Source organism: Oryza glaberrima, chromosome 10 (genome assembly GCF_000147395.1).
Source record: "Oryza glaberrima chromosome 10, OglaRS2, whole genome shotgun sequence".
Classification (NCBI taxonomy): Eukaryota; Viridiplantae; Streptophyta; class Magnoliopsida; order Poales; family Poaceae; genus Oryza; species Oryza glaberrima.
Genome location: NC_068335.1, coordinates 18,630,659 through 18,653,930, shown reverse-complemented (window position 1 = coordinate 18,653,930; position 23,272 = coordinate 18,630,659). Strand labels below are relative to the sequence as shown.

Below are 23,272 nucleotides of genomic sequence, written 5' to 3'. Positions count from 1 at the left end.
ACTCTCTCCAATTACAGAGATATTTAATGGCCATGTGTCCTCCATCAGTGGATTGGTCTACGAACTGTTCTTAACTGAAGTTCATGCATTGATCATTGCTTGACACCTAGATTAATTCAATACTATGCGTAATTGCACCTTGCTCCGGTAAAGCACACCTTGTTTCACTTTGCACCAGATTTATCATGTACTTTCACTTTACACTAGAGGCTATTGCCTATTGATATGAGATTCAATTAATATCCAGATGCAGCATCAAACCTATAAAAACTATTATGAAATTTCAGAAAATTATGCATGAGTTATTATAAAATATGAATACAACTTTTATGAAAACTCATGAGTTGTATTAATATTTTATAAGATTTATCTTCAATTATATGAAGCAACTTGATGCAAAATAAAACTTATTTAGATACACTCTATGTGTAAAGTGAAAGTATGTAATTAACTGGGTGCAAAGTAAAACAAGCTACACTACACCGGGTGCTAAGTGCAATTTACTCTTAAATTATTATAGGAGAAAAACTCTGTAGCTTGTTTTTTTCTCCACAAGCCGGATCATTTGAAATATAATGATCTTAGTTCCAGAAAAAAAAATTATAGGAGGTCAATCTTGTCACAATGGTGGGCAGCATAAGTCCAAGTCGGTGCCAAGGAGGTCCTTGCATTTACTTCTTACAGTGCACTTGGACTTGGGAGAGCTTTCTTGGTGACTTGGTGAAAGATCCATTTGCCTTGTCACTATAAAAGCAGAAAAGCAACACACATTTTCGTTAGAACTTTTTGCCCCCAGATCTCCTCCTCTCTTCATTGCTCAGCTGTTCTTGTTCCTCTTGCTAGGTGAAACACTTTCTTGAATTGCTGAGACCATGTTGAGATCAAGAAAATCCAGGGTAATGGTGATGCTAGTTACTGCTGCTCTTCTACTGACGGATATGGCCGGCGTCAGCTATGGCCGGAGGATCATCCCGGACCTCGATGCCATGGCGGTCGTCGGCGGCTCGCCGCCGGCGAAAGGCGGATACATGTCAAGGTTGCAGGTTCCTCCTTCAGCTTCAGGACATCACGTTGGCGATGAGTACAGAAGCATGCATGCTGTTTCCAAGAGATTGGTGCCTCAGGGACCAAATCCACTGCACAACTGATCAGCAGCTTCAGCTGAGCCAGCTTCTTCTCTGCTGCCTTTTCAAGGAGATATGCTACAGTTTAATTGCAGTCAATTAGCCACACTGAGTGAATTTTCACTTCATTGAGTGGTGTAAATTAGATCTTGTAGAGTAGTAGGAGTAAAAGGTACATATGTGTGTATGTAAGTATTTTAGTGTGAAGAGTGAAGAATGTAACATTTGGTTCTTTTTACTTATAGTAAACTCTGAAAAGGGTAAAGTCTTTCTGGTTTGTGGTGCGCAGGACGAAAATGTTATTGAAAATATATGCAAATGTATTTACTAGAATAATATAGGATACAAGTCAAAGTTTTCAGTGCAGTTGTGTTCTTTGTCAATTTTCTGAAAAGAATATGTTCAGACTTCAGAGATAAGAACAATGTACTGATAATTGATGATTTAGGCAGTACAATCCAAGTTATCAGAACTTCAAAATTGTGGATCCCAAAGTCTTCATGGCAGCTCAGAGTTTAGAACTTCAAAGCAGGACTACTCATATATCATCCAAATGCATGTCATTGTTTAGTCAGGTTGGTGGTAGATGATAGATTAAAGAAATCAAATGGAAGAAGGCTTCTTTTTTCTGCCGCTCCACGTATTTTAGTAAGGAAAATATTGCAATGAAAATGACATAAGCAAGGAAAAATATATTTTTGTCAGTAGGACAACTAGCGCATATCATCAAGGTTCAAGTGAGAGATCACAGCACATAAAGGTGCTGAAAATAGCTAGCAATGTATTGTCATTCGTGACACATCAAACAAGTTAGGCTGTTACTGTAAGTGTGGTGCTATTTGACTTGGAAGCACGTGAAGCGATTTTCAGGCAGTTTTCTGAAAACAATATTCAGAATTCAAGAAAAGTCTGAAACCTTTCTGCCTGGTCCATATATAGCACAATGCCACCTTCCAAGTCTGAAACTTTTACAAAGATTTTATTTTTCTTACAGTGGAGAGTTTAGGTGCTGTGAATTTGAAACATTTACCAAGATCGCATCCTCAGTAATGCACTCTTTGTTTTTCACCTTCCAAATTAAAGAAAAGTTTTGTCGATAAAACCATGCAGGCAAAGTACGGATCTCCAAGATCCGAATGTTCAGTCAAACATTCAGATTCCAAATTGCAATTCGGCTGCCATCCAAACTCACCATTCTACAGTCTATACTCTAATAACTCTATTCACCAACTCTAACAAAATCAATCATACGATGAGTCACGCAGCCGATCCACATGAAGACGCATTTTGCATTAGACAAATCCAATATGTATTCAACTGTTCATTATTAGATAAATCCAAAGCTCAGAACCAGGACAACCAGCTCCCGAATAGAAAAAAACTGTGGACACTAGCGCACATGAGCCATGAAACAGAACCTTCAACTTAAAAATCAATCCATGATTGGCCTTGGAGAGTTGGACCTCACTCCATCCAGTTCCATCTTCTTGACCTCCTTTCCAGCTTCTTCTTACTCTGCTCCCAAATCTTCTCACATACATGAAGCTGCTGCTGCTGCCGCCGTCGATACGACGGGGCATGCTGGTCACCTTCTTCTTGGCATGCTTCTTTCTTGCAGAGCTTGCTGGTTTCAGCCATGGAAGGAGAGTTATGGAGGACAAAGAAGACGATCACTCAGAGGCGTCTTCAGAGGAGCAGCTCTACGAGTTGCCAAGAACAAGAGGACGGCCTTTTGTCAGTGCTCCTAGCCCGGCGTATGAAGCTTCCGACAGGCCAGTGCCTCAAGGCTCGAATCCTCTGCATAATCGATGAGGTTTCTTCTTGCTGAATTTCCTCTGCTGGCCAAGCACATGCAGATGCGTTAATTGTAGCTCTAGCAGTGTATGCAGATAAGAAGAATGCTGAACATTGAACAACGAGTTTGGCTTTTCACCCTTGTTTGTGAATGAAAAAAGTACATGCAATAGCACGAGTAAGCAAACTTGGAGTTGCATATAGTATAGGCCTGTTAATTGATGTGTTTTTCCACAATTGCATTATCCTAGTTGCATATAGGACAGGAAGCAAATAGTTAAAAAGTTGCAAGCTTGGAGTTGGTTTGCTTCCTTTTATTTTGTAACCTTGTACAGTAAACCAGTCTGTAGTACCCCACTGTTCTTGACAAAACTGGACCAAAAAAAAAGGGTGAAAAAAAAAAAGATGGTGGTCTGCCATGGAAGGCACATGGGCCGGAAGCGGGCCAGGGCTACAGCGGCCCGTTATCCTTCCACCGTTGGAAGCGGGCGGTACTCGCTGCTCTGTGAAACCAGCCTCACGCAATACCCGCCACTCTAGGTGCAGGGACGCTCTAGCTTTCGCCAGGGCGCCCAATACACGCTACGCAACTTGGAACCGGGCGGGCCGCACTGAACGAACCACAGGACCAGGCACAAGCGCAAACGACCAGGCATCCGCACCACCTTATAGCCCCCGCTCGGGTGACAAGCCATCGCTACTTGGCTCGGCGAGAGAGCGGGTGGGGAGTGAGTATTTAAGCTGGTGTGGAGCTTACTGAATTGGCGAGGTGGTACTAAACTCGAGTGGAGTGACATGTTTGTCAGCTTCCTCTGACTCTGAGAGGTTTGTTTTTTGGTTAGCTCGTGGCCTTCGTGGATTTGTGAGGATGGTTGGGCTTTGGGCTTCTGTTTCACAATAATCAACAGGCCTTGTCCTTGGAGCACTTCGCACAAAACTCGGTCCTTGTGAGATGGGAACTGGACTCTCGTTGTGTTCTTGCAGAAAGTTTTTGTGGATTGAGCTTGTAGTGATTTTCTGCCGTTGATTTTTCTTTAATTGTAGCATCAAGGCAGAAAGGTTTTACAATTCCAAGAACTGCATTTGCAGAGATCAAAATATATTACTAGCAATTTTAGCCATACAATAGTTGCTCAACTTCAAAAATGTCATCCTGTCAGTTGGCAGGGATCTGTAATTTGGATGGACAAGCTAGCAGATCATTTTCACTCAAATTTGAGAAGCCAGGACATGAAAATTTCACTTTACATGTACAAACGGATAGATTGCCTTGGTTCTAGATCTGAAAATTACCAGGTACATCAAATGGAAATCCAAGGGCAAATCGCCCAATTCAATCTCTTTCGTTTACAACTACCACAAAAACATTGGAGCAAAGAATTCCGCATATGACACTGAAAAGGTAGCTGCATTCCTCTTCCTCCCAAAGATCTTCTTCCCCCATCAGAAACTAGTGCCAGCATTTCGATGCATCCAGGATCTGCGTCAGCAATGCAGCGTTTCTTGTGCAAAGCCAGCAAAGCAACCCTGTAAAATGATCACCTCAAACCGGATCAAATTTTCCTTGCCACAAACTTGAAGCTGGCATGATTTACGTATCTGAAATCTGAAGGAATCCCACAAATCTATAGAACAAGATGCTTTATACGACCAAATCAGGAATCAGGTACAGAACAGATGAACCCAAAAAAAAAACTCAAGAGAATTACAATTACAAATCCATAAGCTATTCGAGTCACACACTTTATGAACACAAACACACCGCACAATGCAGGGACGATGGTTTCTTGAAAGCCCCCCACCGAAAGAACGCCAATTGAACCACACGCATCCACAGATCACACGAACACGCAGAAACTAATCAAGAAGCGGATCAGAGAAGGGAGCAGCAGATGAGATCACATCTTGGCGAAGGAGGCGGAGGAGGCGGATCGGTCGTAGTAGTACTCGGGGAGGGCCTGGGGGCGGGAGAGCATGAGGGGGCGGTCCTTGGCCTCCTCGGGGTCGTAGTCGTCGCCCTCGTCGTCGGCGGTGTGGACGTGGATGCAGGAGCAGCTCTCCATGGACGCGAAGAAGGCCGACGCCACGCTGGCCCCGACCCAGATCGCGTACCCCTCCAGCTTCTCGTACGACAGGATGCCGCCGCCGCCGCCGACGCCATCCATGGCTAGCCGCCGCGCTCGCCGGAAAACGTGAAAAAGTGGGAGACAGTGGGGGAGGAAGGGTTCGTGGTGGCTATTTTTCTCTCGTTTTTGCCTTTGGTTTTCCTGGAACAGTTCGTTTTGGCTGTTGTCCTAAAGTTGGCGAAGGAGGTTGGGAAGTTGGGAAAGGGAAAGCGAATGTCGGATTTTGAGACCTTCGAGGCATGTGATTTTTTTTTCTTCTTCAAAAGAATAGGAGTGGTTAATATGATGTCTAAATAATATAAATAAATAAATAAAACTTATTATGTTGCATGTACCTCCACAAGCATGTTGGATCAAATTTTGTTGATATTTTGAGAAAACAATAAAAATGGATCATAATCTTTCGAGTGGTCTCCCTGTCCTCATATGTATCTACATAATTATTTTTTAAAAAAAATGACAAGCTTTAATTTCAAATTTGATATCCTTAAGTTAAAAAACAATAAATCAAACTCTAACCAGTATACATGTCCATATAGTCATATTTTTTTTTATGTTGTAGTTTGTAGATTTCAAATTTAAAGCATATTAATATATCTTGTTAATTTTTAATTTTTTTTATAACATTTCAGATGATATGAGAAAAAAAACAAGGCAAAAGTATTTCCCCGAAAATAAAGAATCTAGTAAGGGGTACATCATAAACAAATAGCAAAGCAAAAATTTACAGGCATGTTACTTTGTGGTTGTAAAGTTAGATTTCAACATTCAAATTTTGGTTGCAAGCAGATAAAAATCGTCCAAATTTGGAATAAGTTCACCGGCCATCCCTCAACTTTACACCATGATTTTTTAAGATCCCTCAACCACAAAACCAGAAATCTCCACTCCTAAACTATACAAAACCGCTCACTCAAAGTCTCTAAGCAATATATATGGGTGGTTTCGCTGACGTGGCATCCTAATCTCCATGTGTCAACGACGATTGCCGCCACCACCAACTGGGCGCCTGCGACGCTAGCGCACGCCCGCGCCTCCCCGTCGCCCACCCGCGCCGCCATGCTTCCCCACTGCGTCCGCCGGCGCGGTGCAGCGCCGCCCTCCTCCTCTCCCGCCTCGCCTCGCCGACCGGCCTACAGACATATATATAGAGAGAGGAGGAATGGAGGAACTGAGGAGTCACCTAGGTGTAGAAAATACTTTCTGGAGAAGGAACCGAGGATGAGAAGAGGGGAGAGAGAAGGATGACGTGGCATCCTTACATGTGGGTCCCACGCTGACTCAGCCGCCACGTAAGATAAAACCGGGTCAAAACTACCGAAGGACCTAATGTGATCGGTTTTGATTAGTTAAGGGACACCCGGTTGGGGGACGATTTTGTAATTCGATAACAAGTCGAGGGACCTTCATTGTACTTTTTCCCCTCGGGGAATCACGTGGGCCCTGCGGCCGTGAAGGCCCAAACCGTCCGGGAGACGAGACGCGACGCGAGACGACGAAGGCAGATAAGTCGATAAGATCGTAAGATCGCGGCGAGGCGCGCACACACACCAGCTCTCTCTCTCTCTCTCTCTCTCTCTCTCTCTCTCTCTTCGCCGCAGCGCAGCCACCCTCACTTGTCGCGCCCGCACGGACATGGCCTCCACCTCCTCCTGCCTCGCCTCGCCGGCCACGGCGGCGGTGGCGCCCCGGCTGCGGGTGCGGGTGACGCCGAGGGCGGGGCGGGTGGTGGCGTGCTCGGCCGGGGGTGGCGGCGGGCCGGAGGCGGCGGGGCTGTTTGCCGGTGGGCGCAAGGCGGTGGGCGGGCTTGCGTGCGGCGTCCTCGCGGCCTGGGCCGTCGCGTCCTCGTCCAGCCCCGTGATTGCCGCCAGCCAGGTTGGTCTCCATGGCATTCTATTGGGGGGGTGTAGTGATCTTCCTCTGGTGGAATAAATCCCGCACGATCGTGACAACGGGTGAACAAATACATAGGCTAGAGTTGCGCTTGGCAGGAATTGTGTGCTTAGAAAGAGAAATCACTTGATTTGGAGCTGTTTAATTCCCTGTCAAATGCAATGAGAGTTACCAAATCAAGATTGACCCCAGTATTTCGCTCAAATTCGATAGAAGAACCAAGTAATAAGGGAAATGCATTTAGTTTAGCTGACCTAACTGATCAAATCGAGTAACCATCCAATGTTGCTCTTGATTCCTTCTTCAAATCCCATCAAAGAAAAATCTGCTGAAATTTCTCCATGCAAAAGATAGGCGGGACCGCTGGAGTGTTGTTAGTTATCTAAATGTAGGATTTTTTTTTTGAGTAAATTTCACAAAACTACAGATACTATGACCAAATTATCACAAAACTACAAATTTAACTCGATGTATCACAAAACTACATATTTAAGATGAAGTGTCACAAAACTACATATTTAGTAACTAAATTATCACAAAACTACAGGTTTAGAATCAATTTAATCACAAAGTAATGATGTTTATAGCTCCACCATAACAATGGTGCTAGGGATTTAAACTCTAAAGTTGTAGTTTTGTGATAAGTTCAATATTGAATATGCATTTTTATGATACTTAATCTAAAATATGTAGTTTTGTGATAAATTTGGTGCTAAATATGTAGTTTTGTGATAATTTGGTCAAAATACTTGTAGTTTTGTGAAATTTACTCTTTTTTTTTCTTAAAAAGAATATGCCTTCTGACTAAAAATGGTGTTGGAGCTTTTAGAATTTGATTAAATACTTATGTTGACAAGATTTACCACCGTCTGAAATGTATAATTCTTAAAAGGTACCCCCTTCTTTCCTTTTTATATGACTAACCAACGTCAAAAAGAAAAAAAACAGGGCGTATGGGTTGACAAGATTTACCAATGTCTGAAATTTCTGCTGTCAACTGTTGCAACACTGACTGATTGATATGGTATTCTATTGTCTGTGGGGGGCACCCTAATTTTGGCAAATGCTTTCTGTGCAATGTAAAGCAAGAAATTCTTAATACTGATTGCTATACCAGTGCATGTGAAATTGTGAGTTCAGATTTGAGTGCACATATAAATGGTTTTTGTACATATCTGGAGAATTCACTCAAGAAGTATGCTGCGTATTTTGTATTTCTGATCACAAATTTCATTTAGGAAACACTGACATTTTTGCTCCAGTTGAACTGCAAAGTAAATGGTATCCTATAGGTATGACCCAAATATATGCAGTATTATGTAAGTCAGTACAAATTTACAGTACATTTGTTCTTCTAAACTCATTCTAGCCTCCCAGAGTTATTTTTCTTTTCTTCAATGGCTTTATGTCTTCCTAAAATAACATCATACCCTGTTTGCTCTGGTTGTTAGAGGTTGCCTCCACTGTCCACAGAGCCAAACAGATGCGAGCGTGCTTTTGTCGGGAACACAATTGGTCAGGCAAATGGGGTGTATGACAAGCCACTCGATCTCCGGTTTTGCGATTACACAAACGAGAAAACTAATCTGAAAGGAAAATCTCTAGCTGCAGCCTTGATGTCCGATTCAAAGTTTGATGGGGCCGACATGTCTGAAGTTGTGATGTCCAAAGCTTATGCTGTGGGGGCAAGCTTCAAAGGTAAACTAACTCACCTTCTGTCATTCATCACACTATTGCTGCATTATTTCCAAAATCATGTACCTTTGAATTGATAAACAGAACACTAGATGCTTATATCTCAATTGTTTTCAGGAACGGATTTCACAAATGCAGTAATAGACCGTGTCAATTTTGAGAAGGCCGATCTCCAAGGGGCAATCTTCAGGAACACCGTCTTGTCAGGATCAACCTTCGATGACGCTAAAATGCAGGACGTCGTGTTTGAGGACACGATAATCGGCTACATTGACCTTCAGAAGCTATGCACCAACACTTCCATCAGCGCAGACTCAAGATTAGAGCTGGGCTGCAGATGATCCACCCAAACTCCCACCTTTCTATAACCGTTTATGTCAATGTTAACAGTGTTTCGATGATTAAGTCAAGCCTGTTTATAGAGCCGACATGAATCCTTTTCTTCGATATGTATCTACAAACCTCTGCACAACTTTTCTTCCATATATGTAGTATTTACAAACCTCTGTACATCACACATATTCGGCATGCAATCAAATGCACTACAAGCCACATTTTGACATTCATGTACTCACAATCTGTGCAAACTGCAAACACCAGATTACACAAAAAGGAAGAACATTATGCCTCTCCCATACATAGAGATTGCTCACAATTTCTGGAATAACATTACTGGTGGTTTTATGCATGATTTATTCCATGAGATCACTATAGCAACACTCTACATTACCATGTGTGCTAGCTTGCCTGCCAACTCTTTTGTTGCCTCTCTCAGCTCCTGCCATTGTTGCCATGCATGCACACTGATGATCAGTTCTTCTTCTATGCTACTCGACTACTATATATAGCCATGGGTAGGTAGGCCATGGCGATGCCTAGGTGCTAGCTGCACCGTCGTCTACATGGCCGGCCCGTCGCCGGGCACCTGCCGGTGAAAGGTGTTCGATCATGTCATGTCGTCGTCGTCGTCTTGTGTTCCTGGCTGATGCATATGGCTTGTCATTCTGTGTCGTTGCCGGAGTCGATGAGGCAGGTCTCGACGCCGCCGGTCATCCAGAGGAACCAGGCGTAGCTGCTGCGGTGCTGGCTGCTCTGCGGCTCCTCGTCGATGGCGCGGGTGAACATGTCCTCCGCGCCGGCGAGGTCGCCGCGTGCGTGCCACATGAACAGCGCGTACCTCCTCATCGCCTCGCCGTCCACCGGCTCCGCCGCCACCGCCTGCTTGAAGTAGTCCTCCGCCCTGTTCGTCACCGGCATCGATCACGGCATCATCGTTAATGGCGACCACGTACGGGGAGCACGCGACGTCGATGGCGGCGACGAGGGTGTGCGTACCTGTCGAGGTCCTTGTCGAACTGGTAGAGGAGCTGCGCGTAGTTGGAGAGGATGAGCGAGTTGACGTCGGCGGCGGTGGCGATGATCCTCTCGTACGCCGCCTTCCGCCGGTGGACACGGGCGATGTCGATGATCTCCTGCAGGCCGTCCTCGTCGTCGACGAACACCGGCGTGTCTTCGTCGCTGTGCATGATGCCGATCCGGGACCAGAGCTCCGTCTCCATGTCAAGCTCCACCAGCTCCGGCATCTCGGCGTCGGCGTCCTCGATCTGGTCGGTGTCGCCGCCGTCGTTGTCGGGGGCAGCGTTGCTGGCCGCCGCCGCCGCCGACGCGGACGGCTCGACGTTCTTGCGTTTGATCCGGTCCATCTCCGCCTCCATGACCGTGCCGAGGCAGGACGCGACGAGGCCGAGGAGGCCGACGGCGAGGTCGGGCGACTCGAGGTGCACCTTGCGGATGACCCACGCCATGGCGTCCCCGGCGCCGCGCGCGGCCTCGGCGGCGCCCCCGGCCGCGGCGCCCTGCACGGCCTCCACCGCCGCGACCAGCGCCGCAACCGCGCTCGTCCCGGCCACCCGCGGCACCACCCCGCGCCGCACCGCCTCCAGCTTCCTCTTCGCCTGGATTGCCCGCAGCGACGGCGGCATCGCGGCCATCGACGGCAGCGGCGGAATCTGCCTCTTCTGCTCCTCATCCCCACCACCACCGCCGCCACCTCCGCCGCACGCCGCCGCCGCCGTCACCACAGGCCTAAAGAACCCACCCCTCCCCCTGCCCCTCCCCACCCCCGCCATGAACGCCGGCGGCGCGCACCTCGTCGGCATGCCAACCACGATCGCCGACGGCGTCATCCCAAGATCGAAGCCCCTCCCCTCTGGCGTTCGTTACGATCCGATCGCGAGAGGCTCTCCCACCAAAGGCGGTGCTGTGGCAGTGGGGGAGGAGGGCGCGGCAATGGCGGGGGAATATATAGCCGCGCGCGCGGCGCGCTCCCGCGTGCCACGCTGGTGGCGAGCTAAAGGCGCGTGACCCGCACGCCTCGGCGAGGGGGAGGTGTCCCGGTTCTCCATGCGCGCGCCAGTTCACGTCGGGCTAATTTTCGTCAGGAAGAAGCCTCGATCTCCATCGGCCGCGCGGCGCTCTCGGCGCGGGAGGTGGTGGTTAGAGAGCTTTTGGCCAAGCGCGCCGCGCGCCGCGCGTGAGCGCGAGCTCGCGTCCACCCGGGCGCCGTCGGGACCAGGCTGGAAGACGATGCGTGCGGGAGGAGTAGTGGCCGGAGTGGAGAGCGGAGGGTGCACGCGCGCGCGCGCGCGCGAGGCCATTCGAGAAGGAAAAAAACGGGAAAAGGTTGCGGAAAAGTTAAAAAAAGAAGAAGAAGAAGAAAAACGAAGGTGTTTTGTTGTGCCATACTGCCATGCATGACAGCGTGATGAGTTTTCGGGGTACCACTGGAGCTAAAATGTAGATGGGTGTAAAATTTCAAATCGAGAGAAAAACCCAAATCTTGATGGTACCATTGTGAGTGATTTTACGGTCGTTAAGAGTTGCCCGATTAAATTTGACTAACATATAATGTTATCGAAAATCTCTCTCTCAATGTAATAGAAGTGATCCGAATTAAATGTCATGATAGATTATTTTTTTTCTGCATTTCGCGACTAAATTCCCGACAATATATATGGTTGGAGTACGCGGTAGGTGTGATATGCTTTACACGAATATTGATAAAAAAGAGTGATAAGAGAATCGGTGGTGCACCGTATGTTTCCACCATTTTGACGTGGAAATTCTCATATATATATATATATATATATATATATATATATATATATATATATATATATATATATATATATATCGTGCACGATTAAATAATGTTGTCGGTATCGAGGATAAGCTATGACTTGGCACCTATGCCATGAACCAAAATTAACCGATAATTTGGAGAAAATGTATACAACACAAGATAGGTAAGGTAGGCGCATAAAACAAGATAGGTAAGATAGGCGCGTGATCCATAAATATCTTTGTCATTTGGCGTAAAAATATCACAGCAAACGCATATGATGACGCATTAAAATCTCTTTTTTCCAAGTGAATGAGCACACAATAATCAAGAAACCATGACTAAATACTTCCTTTGGTGATACTCTAAATCGTCATATATATCACATAAATCGATGCAAAAACATAAATCAACGTTATAGTCTTAGAAATCACAAACCATTTTTTCTTTATGAAAGTATGCAGTAGTTCAACAGTTACTCAATTCTCTATTCAGCGGTAAGCTAGTCACGGTAACACGACTCAGTTTGATGTTTTAGAGATATTTAACTATTTGTCACTTTTAGATGTGACGTTTAACAATTTGTTATTGAACATAGACACGTGAGGACGCAAGATAAATTATTAAAGGGACTATCTACAAATCATTCGCCATAAAACGAACCCAAACGCAGTCGGATTTTTCTCTACTGCTAATCCATACCTAACGATTTAGTGGACCTCCAACTACATACCACCCTTTTACGATTAATTAGGGACTAGTACGTATTTTATTTTTTAAACCATATGATTAATAACACATAAAAATTACAATGTAATTATTATATAATTAGTAATGTAAGTGGTATGTAAACTGTAGTGTAAGTGGTATGTAATTACATTGTAACTGTAGTGTAAGTGGTATGTAATTATGTTGTAAGTATGGTGTAAGTGGTATGTAAGTGATATGTAAGTATGGCGTAAGTACTGTAAGTGCCTAGTGAATGAATTTTAACTTAATTTTGGCATTGAAATCATTAATCCTATTACGCTGAGTTGATTAGTCACTCTGTCTAAGACCTAGAAGACCATAGTTCAACTCCCCACCACTGCGCCTGAATTTTTTTCCTTTGCACTGGCGCGAATCTCGATGAATACCGTACGAGAAACAATTCGACTGTTTTTTGTTTGAAAATCTGGTGACACGTTTATAGCAAATGTCATTAGAAACAACGGACATTCTGTACTTTTTTTTAAAAAAAAGAAACAAGTTTCAACTGAGTAATTTTGTGTCACTTGCATGTGGGTCCATATCACTATGGATCCACATGTCAGTGACACAGAGCTAGGTAACGTACGTGTACGTCAGAGAATCTTGTTCCGTTCACCGCGGGGTTGGGCAACGGCCCAACGCCAAACACAGTATCTTCCGCTCCACTGCTCCTTTTGCTAGGTCGCCGGAGTCCGGGCATCTCGCCGCCGCCGCCGCGTCCTTGAGGCTGGGCATATCACGCCGCGTCCCCGCTCTCTCCCAGCCACGCGCCACCGGCGCTCCCCGCTCGGAGTACGCGACCGAAGGGCGAGGAGGCCGCGCGGGTGGCAGTGGCGCCGAGGACGCACGCCACGTGTTTGACGAATTGCTCCGTCGAGGCAGGGGCGCCTCGATCTACGGCTTGAACCGCGCGCTCACCGCCGTCGCGCGCGACAGCCCCGCGGCCGCCGTGGCCTGCTACAACTGCATGGCCCGGTCCGGCGCCAAGAAGGTAGTGGCTCCCGACTTGTGCACCCATAACATCCTCATCTCCTGCTGCTGCCGCGCGGGCCGATTGGACGTGTTGGTTTCGCGGCGTTCGGCAATGTCGTTAAGAAGGGATTTAGGGTGAACGCCATCACCATCAATACTCTGTTAAAGGGCCTATGCGCCGAGAAGAGGACGAACGATGCATTGGACATAGTGCTCCGCAGAATGGCTGAGCTCGGTTGCATACCAAATGTCTTCTCCTACAGCATTCTTCTCAAGGGACTGTGTGATGAGGAGAGAAGCCAATAAGCTCTCGAGCTACTCCACACGATGGCTGATGATGGTCGCTGCCCACCTGATGTGGTGTCGTATAATACCATCATTGATGGTCTCTTCAAAGAGGGTGATGTGGACAAAGCTTACATCACATACCATGAAATGCTGGACCGGAGGGTTTCTCCAGATGCTGTGACTTACAACTCTATCATTGCTGCCTTAAGCAAGGCTCAAGCTATGGACAGGGCCACGGAGGTACTTACAGTGATGGTTATGCCCAATTGCTTCACATATAATAGTATTATGCATGGATATTGTTCTTCAGGACAGTCGGAAAAGGCTATTGGTATTTTCAGAAAGATGTGCAGTGATGGTATTGAACCAGATGTTGTTACTTATAACTCGTTGATGGACTATCTCTGCAAGAACGGAAAATGCACAGAAGCCAGAAAGATTTTTGATTCTATGGTCAAGAGGGGTCTCAAGCCTGATATTACTACCTATGGTACCCTGCTTCATGGGTATGCTTCCAAAGGAGCTCTTGTTGAGATGCATGATCTCTTAGCTTTGATGGTACAAAATGGCATGCAACTTGATCATCATGTCTTCAACATATTAATATGTGCATACACTAAACAAGAAAAAGTAGACGAGGTCGTGCTTGTATTCAGCAAAATGAGGCAGCAAGGATTGACTCCGAACACAGTGAACTATAGAACAGTGATAGATGGACTTTGCAAGTTAGGTAGACTAGATGATGCTATGCTTAATTTTGAGCAGATGATTGATAAAGGACTGACACCTAACGTTGTTGTTTATACCTCCCTAATTCATGCTCTCTGTACCTATGACAAATGGGAGAAGGCCGAGGAGTTAATTTTTGAAATATTGGATCAAGGTATCAATCCCAACATTGCGTTTTTTAATACAATATTGGACAGTCTTTGCAAAGAAGGGATGGTTATAGAATCTAAAAAACTCTTTGACCTGTTGGGACATATTGGTGTGAGTCCTGATGTCATTACATACAGTACACTCATCGATGGATATTGCTTAGCTGGTAAGATGGATGGAGCAATGAAGTTACTCACTGGCATGGTCTCAGTTGGGTTGAAACCTGATAGTGTTACATATAGCACTTTGATTAATGGTTACTGTAAAATTAATAGAATGGAGGACGCATTAGCTCTTTTCAAGGAGATGGAAAGCAAAGGTGTTAATCCTGATATTATTACATATAACATAATTCTGCATGGTTTATTTCGCACCAGAAGAACTGCTGCTGCAAAAGAACTATATGCCAGGATTACCGAAAGTGGAACGCAGCTTGAACTTAGCACATACAACATAATCCTCATGGACTTTGCAAAAACAAACTCACTGATGATGCACTTCGGCTGTTTCAGAACCTATGTTTGATGGATTTGAAGCTTGAGGCTAGGACTTTCAACATTATGATTGATGCATTGCTTAAAGTTGGCAGAAATGATGAAGCCAATGATTTGTTTGCTGCTCTCCCGGCTAACGGTTTAGTGCCAGATAATTGCACCTACCGGTTAATGCTAGAAAATCTTATAGAACAGGGGTTGCTTGAGGAATTGGATGATCTATTTCTTTGAATGGAGGAGAATGGCTGTACTGCTGACTCCCGTACACTAAACTGCATAGTTAGAAAGTTACTTCACAAACGGGAGGTAAGCAAGGCTGAGGTTTACCTTTCTAAAATTGATAAACATAACTTCCACCTAGAAGCTTCCACGGTTGAGTCGCTGGTTTTGCTGGTTTCCAACAGGGAGTGTGATCAATATATGAAGTTTCTCCCAGAAAAATATCGCCCCGTTCTGAAATCCAGGGCTGGTTGATACTGCCTGCAGGTACACTGCTGTAACTAGACATTGTTGATATTCTTATAGACCTTATTATATAAAGATGACATTCTGGATTGCAGCATAATGGGAGATCTCTCTTTTTGTCTGTTATGTGTGGACTGCTAGTTATGAAGAGCAAACCCCTGTTCCAGGTCATCTCGAACAAACGACTACTGGTTATAGCACAGTTTTATCATTCCTGGCATTGCGTACCTGATAATGGTTATAATCACTGTGCACATTAATACCTCCATCAGGATCACCAGCATTAATTTGAGCAAAGGTTAAACGCACAATAATGATGACAATGGAGTTTATGGTCTGCTCAAGCACATCTTTCAGTTCAGTTCTTGTCTTTACTGACCCAAGATCATCCCACCATTGCTTTATGCCAGGAAAGGCACAGTGGCAAGATTGGTCATGACCAACAATTACCAACTTACCAAGGTTTAAACCAAGCGGCACTAGGGAATGTGATAACGCTGTTGGTCTGCAAGGTACATGCTAATGCAGATTGAGATCTGCATTATTCCATCAAAGGGGTGTCAAATCTTTAAGAGGCAAGAGCAAACTGGAATTGAGAAATGAACAACAGTGATACTAACAGTAGTAGGATGCATCCATCTGATAGCTGATAGCCAAGAGGAAGGATAGGTCCCATTAAGCTTGTTGACTCAAGAGGGTGGAACATTGGTTTGCCAAGCTAGTCTGGGTAGCAGCCAGCAAGAAAGCCTTGGTCAGCACCATCAGAGTTGTCACGGCCAATCTCTCATGAAGAATGCCCTTGAATACATCCATCCATAGAAGATTGCAAATCGGAAATGTTACCCGATGTCAAATTACTTGTTTGGCACCACAGATGTGTGAGCAGAAAATATTTTCAGGTGTGTTAACATTGAACGATTATTTAATAATGATCTGCTATTGCTTCAATAAAAAATGATCTGCTATTGCATAGTTTCCTGTCAGATAGGATTATTGTACTATTGTATTCTAATGAATATGGAAGGAAATATCCAGCCTGTGACCTGCCAATGATTATTCGAGTAATCACATTCACTATACAGATTGGCAGAATACAATTCATATTTCATTAAACCATCCAAATAGTCAATTGATAATCAATCCATTGGTAATGGCTCAACTGTCATATTACCAATCCAATGCCACCATCAACGCGACTGTAGTAGTATGTTCAAATTTTAGCAATGGACCCTTTTACTCTAAAGAACACTATGTAAACTCCCAGAGGTGCCGTATTTTTAATCATCAACACAAGAGAATTTCAAACAGCATACTGCTTAAGCGTAAAAAAAAAAAAAGGACATGGGACAGGTGGTATTGTCTACGTACTGCTTAATAGGGCTTGCACTTATTTATGATTGTCATGAAATTCACCAATCTGTATGAGTTTGGAGTTATGTATACTTTTCACAGGATGAATTTCATGTGCAGAAGAAGCTTTTTTGCTGTTGAATACTGTACACTTGCAGTCTTGGATTTGAAGTTCTGTATCAACTATCAAGAAAATTGTTTGTAAAGCTTCTATATTATGAAATCCTCATGTGTTCCTAATCTAGGCAGAAGGCACCAATTACCTAGTATTATTTGCTTGTCGTGTATGCTTCCTGCTATTATGTCCATATTATTTGTCTATTAAGAGAAATTTTAGGTGGGGGATTCCTTAGCAATGATGTATGAGTTATTTTTTTATATGTGTATGCCAGGTACCCTGCATATGAAAAATTAGCTTCTCTTGAACAATGCAAGAGGTAATTGACTTTATTAGCTTCTCCAGGAACTTAGACTTTTCCCATCGGTAATATAGCTCATGTTGTGTTTGCTAAGAGTGTTTGTGGGGTAGTTGGGCTGGGCTATGGTAGAAAGCTCTGAGAAATGTTTGTAAGTAGTAACTAGTAAAGACTTGGGGGTCCAGGCAAGCTAGAACTAACATGCGACATTGCAGGAAATCCAACGCTGTAATTTGGTCTCGATGAAAAAGTTGAAATGGTGCACTACTCAAAGAATGTCCATCCCTTTTCTTTGGAAGAACATTATTTCAGATTTCAGAAAAACCAACTTTTCAGAAGGTTGTAATGCAATTGTTTATCTTTTCTTATATGAAAAGGATTGAATTGCTTTGTGTATACTGATTATTGCATCCTGGATAATTAGAACTGTAGAGTTAAGAACTTGAATAACACAGCAACACTGGGACAACTTAAAGCCGCTACAGTCAGGGACTCAGGGATAAATTGGTATCTGGATTCTTGAGGCTGGTGCAAACTCAAGGAAGAGGTATGTCAGCTATTTTGAATCTCACTGTCCTTGATCGTTTAAATTATTTTATTCATCCATTTTGTGGGCAGTTTCTTAGGCGAAAGAGATCATGAACTGCTATAACTGTTATAACTGTTGTTACTACAGTAATATGCCGTGCTTTGCAACGAGCCAGAACCATATAATTGGGGATCAGCTGGGTGGGTGGATTGAGAATAACTTACTGGATCGATTGTTACGCACACATGAAGCAGACCTTCTACGGTGGGAAGGGAACAAATGGAGGATATGACTCCGTTTTTAAAGTTGTAGAGAAAAACCTTCTGCTACTACAGGGTCTTCTCCATCGAAGTGGTTCTCTCATCTGTTGGTGACTTGGTGTAATGGTGTACTATGTGTAGATGGTCATCTTACTTTAGTCAGATGCATGAACCTGAATTGTAGTGTCGCCTGTCAACCCAGTGCGACAGGGGGCTGCCAATCAATTTTGAACATGCGAACTTGTAATAAAGTTGTTCAGAAGTGTTTTAACAGCAACTGCAAGTTTTGATTCGAAATGAGTCATTTTCATGGCATTTTTGTTCATTATCTAGTGCTTGGTGTCTACTGTGGAGTCCTCTGCTTATCACCCTGAAAGAGGAAGATGAATTCAAGGACAAATCTGTTCTTCCATCGTGTGCCATTTCTCCACGCCTTCTAATACTAGAAAACATGTCGATCAGTGGAGTCGGCCTGTGTGCGCATTCATGACCATGTTTTTCACCTCCCTGGAACTGGAAGGATGGTAATTCCCAAGTATGGCCTGGTAATTGTCCCTCATTTGATAATAACATTGTCACATACTCTGTCAGAAAAAAAAAAAACTAATCCTAAGGATGTATCTGAACAACGTGTATGTCCAGATATATCCTTAGGATTGAATTTTTTTTATGAGATGGAGTGACTTGTGCTTGCCGCCAGACTATAAACAACACCACAGAAGTTGGAGACAGGCAATCAAGCAATGCAGCCACGCAGTCACCTAGTCGTCACCATCAGGGGCAGATCACCGTGAGTATCAGAGGCTCAAGCTCTCATTACCCAATAGGAGCTTCATTGGTTGACTTAATAAAAGCACATATTAAAATTTGAATTTTCAACTTAATTTTAGAGTTGATTTTAAGATATTTTCAGCATAATTTCTTTTTAGCGTCGACTTTTAAGTCGATACGAATAAACATATAAAAGTTTTATCTATAAATCAATTTTTATTTCCTAATAAATCGTTTTGTCGTATTAGGAAATATAGGCAATCGATGAGGCCCTAAATCCTCATGGAGAGACGAAGAAAGGGAACTTGGAAGAATAAGGCCCTAGAAAACTTTTACGTGTCACATCGAACGTTTGACCAGATATCGTAAGTGGTTTTTGGACACGGATGAAAAAACTAATTTCATAACTCACCTGAAAACCGCGAGATAAATTTATTAAGCCTAATTAATCCGTCATTAGCACATATGTGTTACTGTAGCACTTATGGCTAATCATGGACAAATTAGACTCAAAAGATTCGTCTCGCCATTTCTATGCAAACTGTACAATTAATTTTTCTTTTTATCTATGTTTAATGTTCCATGCATGTGTCTAAAAATTTAATGTGACGTTTTTAGGAAAAAAATATGGGAACTAAACAAGGCCTAATATGAGGTATACACGGTTTATTTTTGCCCCTAGTCAGTGTTTATTTTTGTTTTTTTTTTCCTGAGATATACATGGTGGAATGACGTGGATGATCACTCATGTCATGGCCTCATGGGGTCCAGGCCTGAACCCCACAACTCGCTGAACTCGCTATACGGCAAGGCGACGCTGCCGACCTAACGTGCCAGATACCACGAACCGTCTCGCCCAACCTCCCCCACGGGGATACGTATGATATGTGTGCGCCCCCTCCTCCTGCCGGCTGACGCGACGGAACGTGAGTCCGTCACGCGTGGCGAACTAGTAGAGCGTTGATGTCATTTTTAAACTATACTACCTCTCTCATACACTTTTAGCTAATTTATGACAAAATAACAGGATTGAAAAATAACCACAGCGATCTTATTTAATAAACACAATAAATACACATATTTCATATATAAAATTGATTAAAAGGAAGTTTGAGATAATTAAGGAAACATTTTTAAATTAAAAGGAAGATTATGGGATGGACGGCTGGGAAATCATAAGGAAAGATATTTAGATTAATCAATTTGTTAGGTCACACGTGATTAGAATTATAATTTTTGTAGAATAAAACCTGAGATCCAGAATTGTAATTTATATGGGACGGAGGTAGTATCATCGTTTATTAAGATTGATAAATATATGACACTATTTAGTTTGTTATCAATTATTGGTTATGTTTAAAGAATTTTAACAATATCACATTTAGCCTAGAGTAAATTACAGTTGGACCACCTTTTATTGCCAAAGTTTCACTTTGGATCATCTCTAAACTAATATTTTCACTTTGGACCGGGTAACTTTGCCATATTTCCAGTTTGAACCACCCAACTCTCTTTACTATTCATGTTTACCCTCCATTCTGGTGAAGATACGGCCTGCATTTAGACGGTGAAGTTCACCGATGTATCGAAACCGATTTGATTGAGATTGTTGATGGGCGCTGAAGAAATTGTTTAGGATGGTCTAAACCAAAAAAAATAGTGAAATTACCCAGTCCAAAGTGAAAAGATTGGTTTAAGGGTGGTCCAGAGTGAAACTTGGGTAATAAAATATATGGCCCATATTGCAATTCACTCCACCTTTTCATTACCAAAGTTTCACTTTGGGCCACCCTTTATCTAATATTTTTACTTTGAACTAGGTATTTTTGCCTTCTTTGCATTTTGGACCACCCAAACTTTCTTCGCGAGCATATTAACAGCCTCAAGCTCATCGGCACCTTCATGCCGATGATCTCCCCTGTTTAGGTGTAGGTCACATCTTCTGCCGGAGGAGAGGTTGGACATGGCTAGACAAATGAATTATGGTGATCCAAAGTACAACAAAGGAAAAAAATACCTAGTCCAAAATAAAAAGATTGGTTAAAGGGTGGTATGAAGTGAAACTTCGGTAATAAAAGGTGGTCCAAAGTGTAACTCACTCTTTAGCCTATTATATCAAACTTGGTAATATTACCGATTTGCTAAATTTTTAACAATATCAATTTTTTAAAAAATTAAAAATGACTACAAAAGTGACAAAACTTAAGGGTGTGTTCGCAGTTCCAGGTTGGGGAATTGGAATAGTACGCATGGAAAATAGAGCAGTTCATTAGCGCGTGATTAATTAAGTACTTCCTCTATTTTATAATGTAAATCGTTTATCATTTCCCACATTCATAATGATGTTAATGAAGATTCATTAACATCATTATGAATATGAAAAATACTAGAATGACTTACCTTATGAAACGGAGAAAATATTAGCTATTTTTTTTAAAAAAAGGATTAATTTGATTTTTTTAAACAACTTTCATATATAAACTTTTTTTTAAAAAAAAAACGCATCGTTTAGCGGTTTATAAAAAAAACATGCGTGAGAGAGGTTGGAAAAATTTGGTGCCGAACACACCCTCAGTTTTTCTAGCCGCGCGCGGGGCGGCGACGACGAACGAACGGCTCGCGCGCGGTGGGTGGGTGAGGCGGTGGCCCGCGAGACACGGCGCCGGCAGCTGCCGCGTGCCCGCGTATAGGCGCGGCCCCCTCCCGTGCGAGAGGGCGCGCGGCGTGATCGCGTCAAACCTCTCGTGTGCCGCGCCTTTGCCGCCGCCGTCGCGATCGAAGCCAAGCCGAGCGCGAGGGGAGCCGCACGGCAGCAAGGGCACACCGCACACGGCTCCACCATGCTCGCCCAGCCACCACTGTCACGCACGCGCGGCGTTTTGTTCTACGTACGTGTTCCATACGCGCGCAGAGACACAGACGGAGGGAAACTACGGCCCTGTTTTGATTCCAATTTTTTCGTCACATCAAATTTTTCTACACACATAAATTTTTAAAATTTTCTGTCACATTGTTCTAAATTCTTCAAACTTCTAATTTTAGTATAGAATTAAACACAACCTATATTGATCTTAGTTCTCCGTAAAGTTCCATAAAATTTGTAGTCCTGGTTACAAACTTTACGAGTACGAAGAGAACTACAGGAACTACATTGATGTGTGATATGCGTGTTAACGTGAGCACCACAAATTTAGGAGTTTTTGGTTGACATTCACACTCTACCGCAGCTAATCACTTGTTGTGGCGACATTCTTTCTACTTGTGAACAATGCTATAAAGTTTTACATTATGAAACGGGGGAAGTACGAGTACGAAGAGGACTGCAGGAACTATATTGATGTGTGATATCCGTGTTAACGTGAGCACCACAAATTTAGAAGTTTTTGGTTGACATTCACACTCTATCGCAGCTAATCACTTGTTGTGACGACATTCTTTCTATTTGTCTATTTGTGGACAATGCTAGAAAGTCTTATATTATGAAACGGAGGAAGTAATAAATTAGGTCCAACCTGTTATTGTCTCGGAAAGATGTTACTACCAAATGAACTAGATATTTGGCCGAAAACCAAACAGAAAACAATCACTTAAAACACCGATGAACAGTAAAACAAACCCACGAGGAAATTTTGGCACGTCGCTTTCTGCAAGGGCGAGACAATCCATCGACCAGTCCTGCGTGGCGACGTGCTGTACTGCGCTGTTCGGCGGCCAACTTGCGTAGGGAGGACAGCACGCCACAAGTCCACAACCAAAACACTACTACTCTTACATCTATCAACTTTTTCTTATATTTATCAGCCAAAATTTAAATTTAATTTTAAATTTAGAGCTGATTTAGATTTTTTTCATGAAAGTTTATTTTTCAGCCTTTATTTTTAAATCGCTAAAAATACGTATGTAAAAATTTTATTCATAAATTATTTTTGGTTTATAAATATACCGTTTTGGTTTATTTCATGAATAAATAAGCAAAACAATGGAGCCGACTACTACTCTATCAACGCTAGCTGAGCAAATGGACGGACGGTCACGAGGAAAAGTATCTCTATCAATCACAGCCCCACCAACCTTGTGAGGAGGTGACATGGGCCAAACGGTCAGCAACTAAAGGACAGGTGAAAAAGCCAGCTTTAACGCTGACGCCTGTGGCTGGCTGGCTGCTGCTGCTGCCCTCAACCTCAAGTGGCGTAGCCGTTCAAGATGCTTTTCTTTTTCCTAGTGGAGTAGTATATCTTTTCTTTCTTTAGGGAAAATCCAAATGCATGAGAGCCGGTATAATAGTAGTCTATAAACTAATTATAAATATATTTTCAAGAGATAAAGAAAAAGAGAGGAGCAGCGG

General features: G+C 43.5%; 3 protein-coding genes and 1 pseudogene across 3 annotated transcripts; 2 read left to right on the top strand and 2 right to left on the bottom strand.

Annotated features, from left to right (window-relative positions):
• Positions 1–4,585: 4,585 nt before the first annotated feature.
• Positions 4,586–5,253, bottom strand: LOC127785642 (uncharacterized). The gene has a single exon (XM_052313043.1). The coding sequence runs from the start codon at positions 5,081–5,083 to the stop codon at positions 4,817–4,819; it is 267 nt and encodes an 88-aa protein (XP_052169003.1). The 5' UTR covers positions 5,084–5,253; the 3' UTR covers positions 4,586–4,816.
• A 1,345-nt stretch (positions 5,254–6,598) lies between these two features.
• Positions 6,599–9,194, top strand: LOC127753320 (thylakoid lumenal 17.4 kDa protein, chloroplastic). The gene is made up of 3 exons (XM_052278801.1): positions 6,599–6,919; positions 8,389–8,635; positions 8,750–9,194. The coding sequence occupies exons 1-3, from the start codon at positions 6,680–6,682 to the stop codon at positions 8,971–8,973; spliced, it is 711 nt and encodes a 236-aa protein (XP_052134761.1). The 5' UTR covers positions 6,599–6,679; the 3' UTR covers positions 8,974–9,194.
• LOC127753319 (uncharacterized) lies at positions 8,888–11,129 on the bottom strand. The gene is made up of 2 exons (XM_052278800.1): positions 9,968–11,129; positions 8,888–9,872 (listed from the first exon to the last, which is right to left on the bottom strand). The coding sequence occupies exons 1-2, from the start codon at positions 10,816–10,818 to the stop codon at positions 9,632–9,634; spliced, it is 1,092 nt and encodes a 363-aa protein (XP_052134760.1). The 5' UTR covers positions 10,819–11,129; the 3' UTR covers positions 8,888–9,631.
• Positions 11,130–12,706: 1,577 nt separating this feature from the next.
• LOC127785935 (protein Rf1, mitochondrial-like) lies at positions 12,707–18,464 on the top strand (annotated as a pseudogene).
• Positions 18,465–23,272: the final 4,808 nt, after the last annotated feature.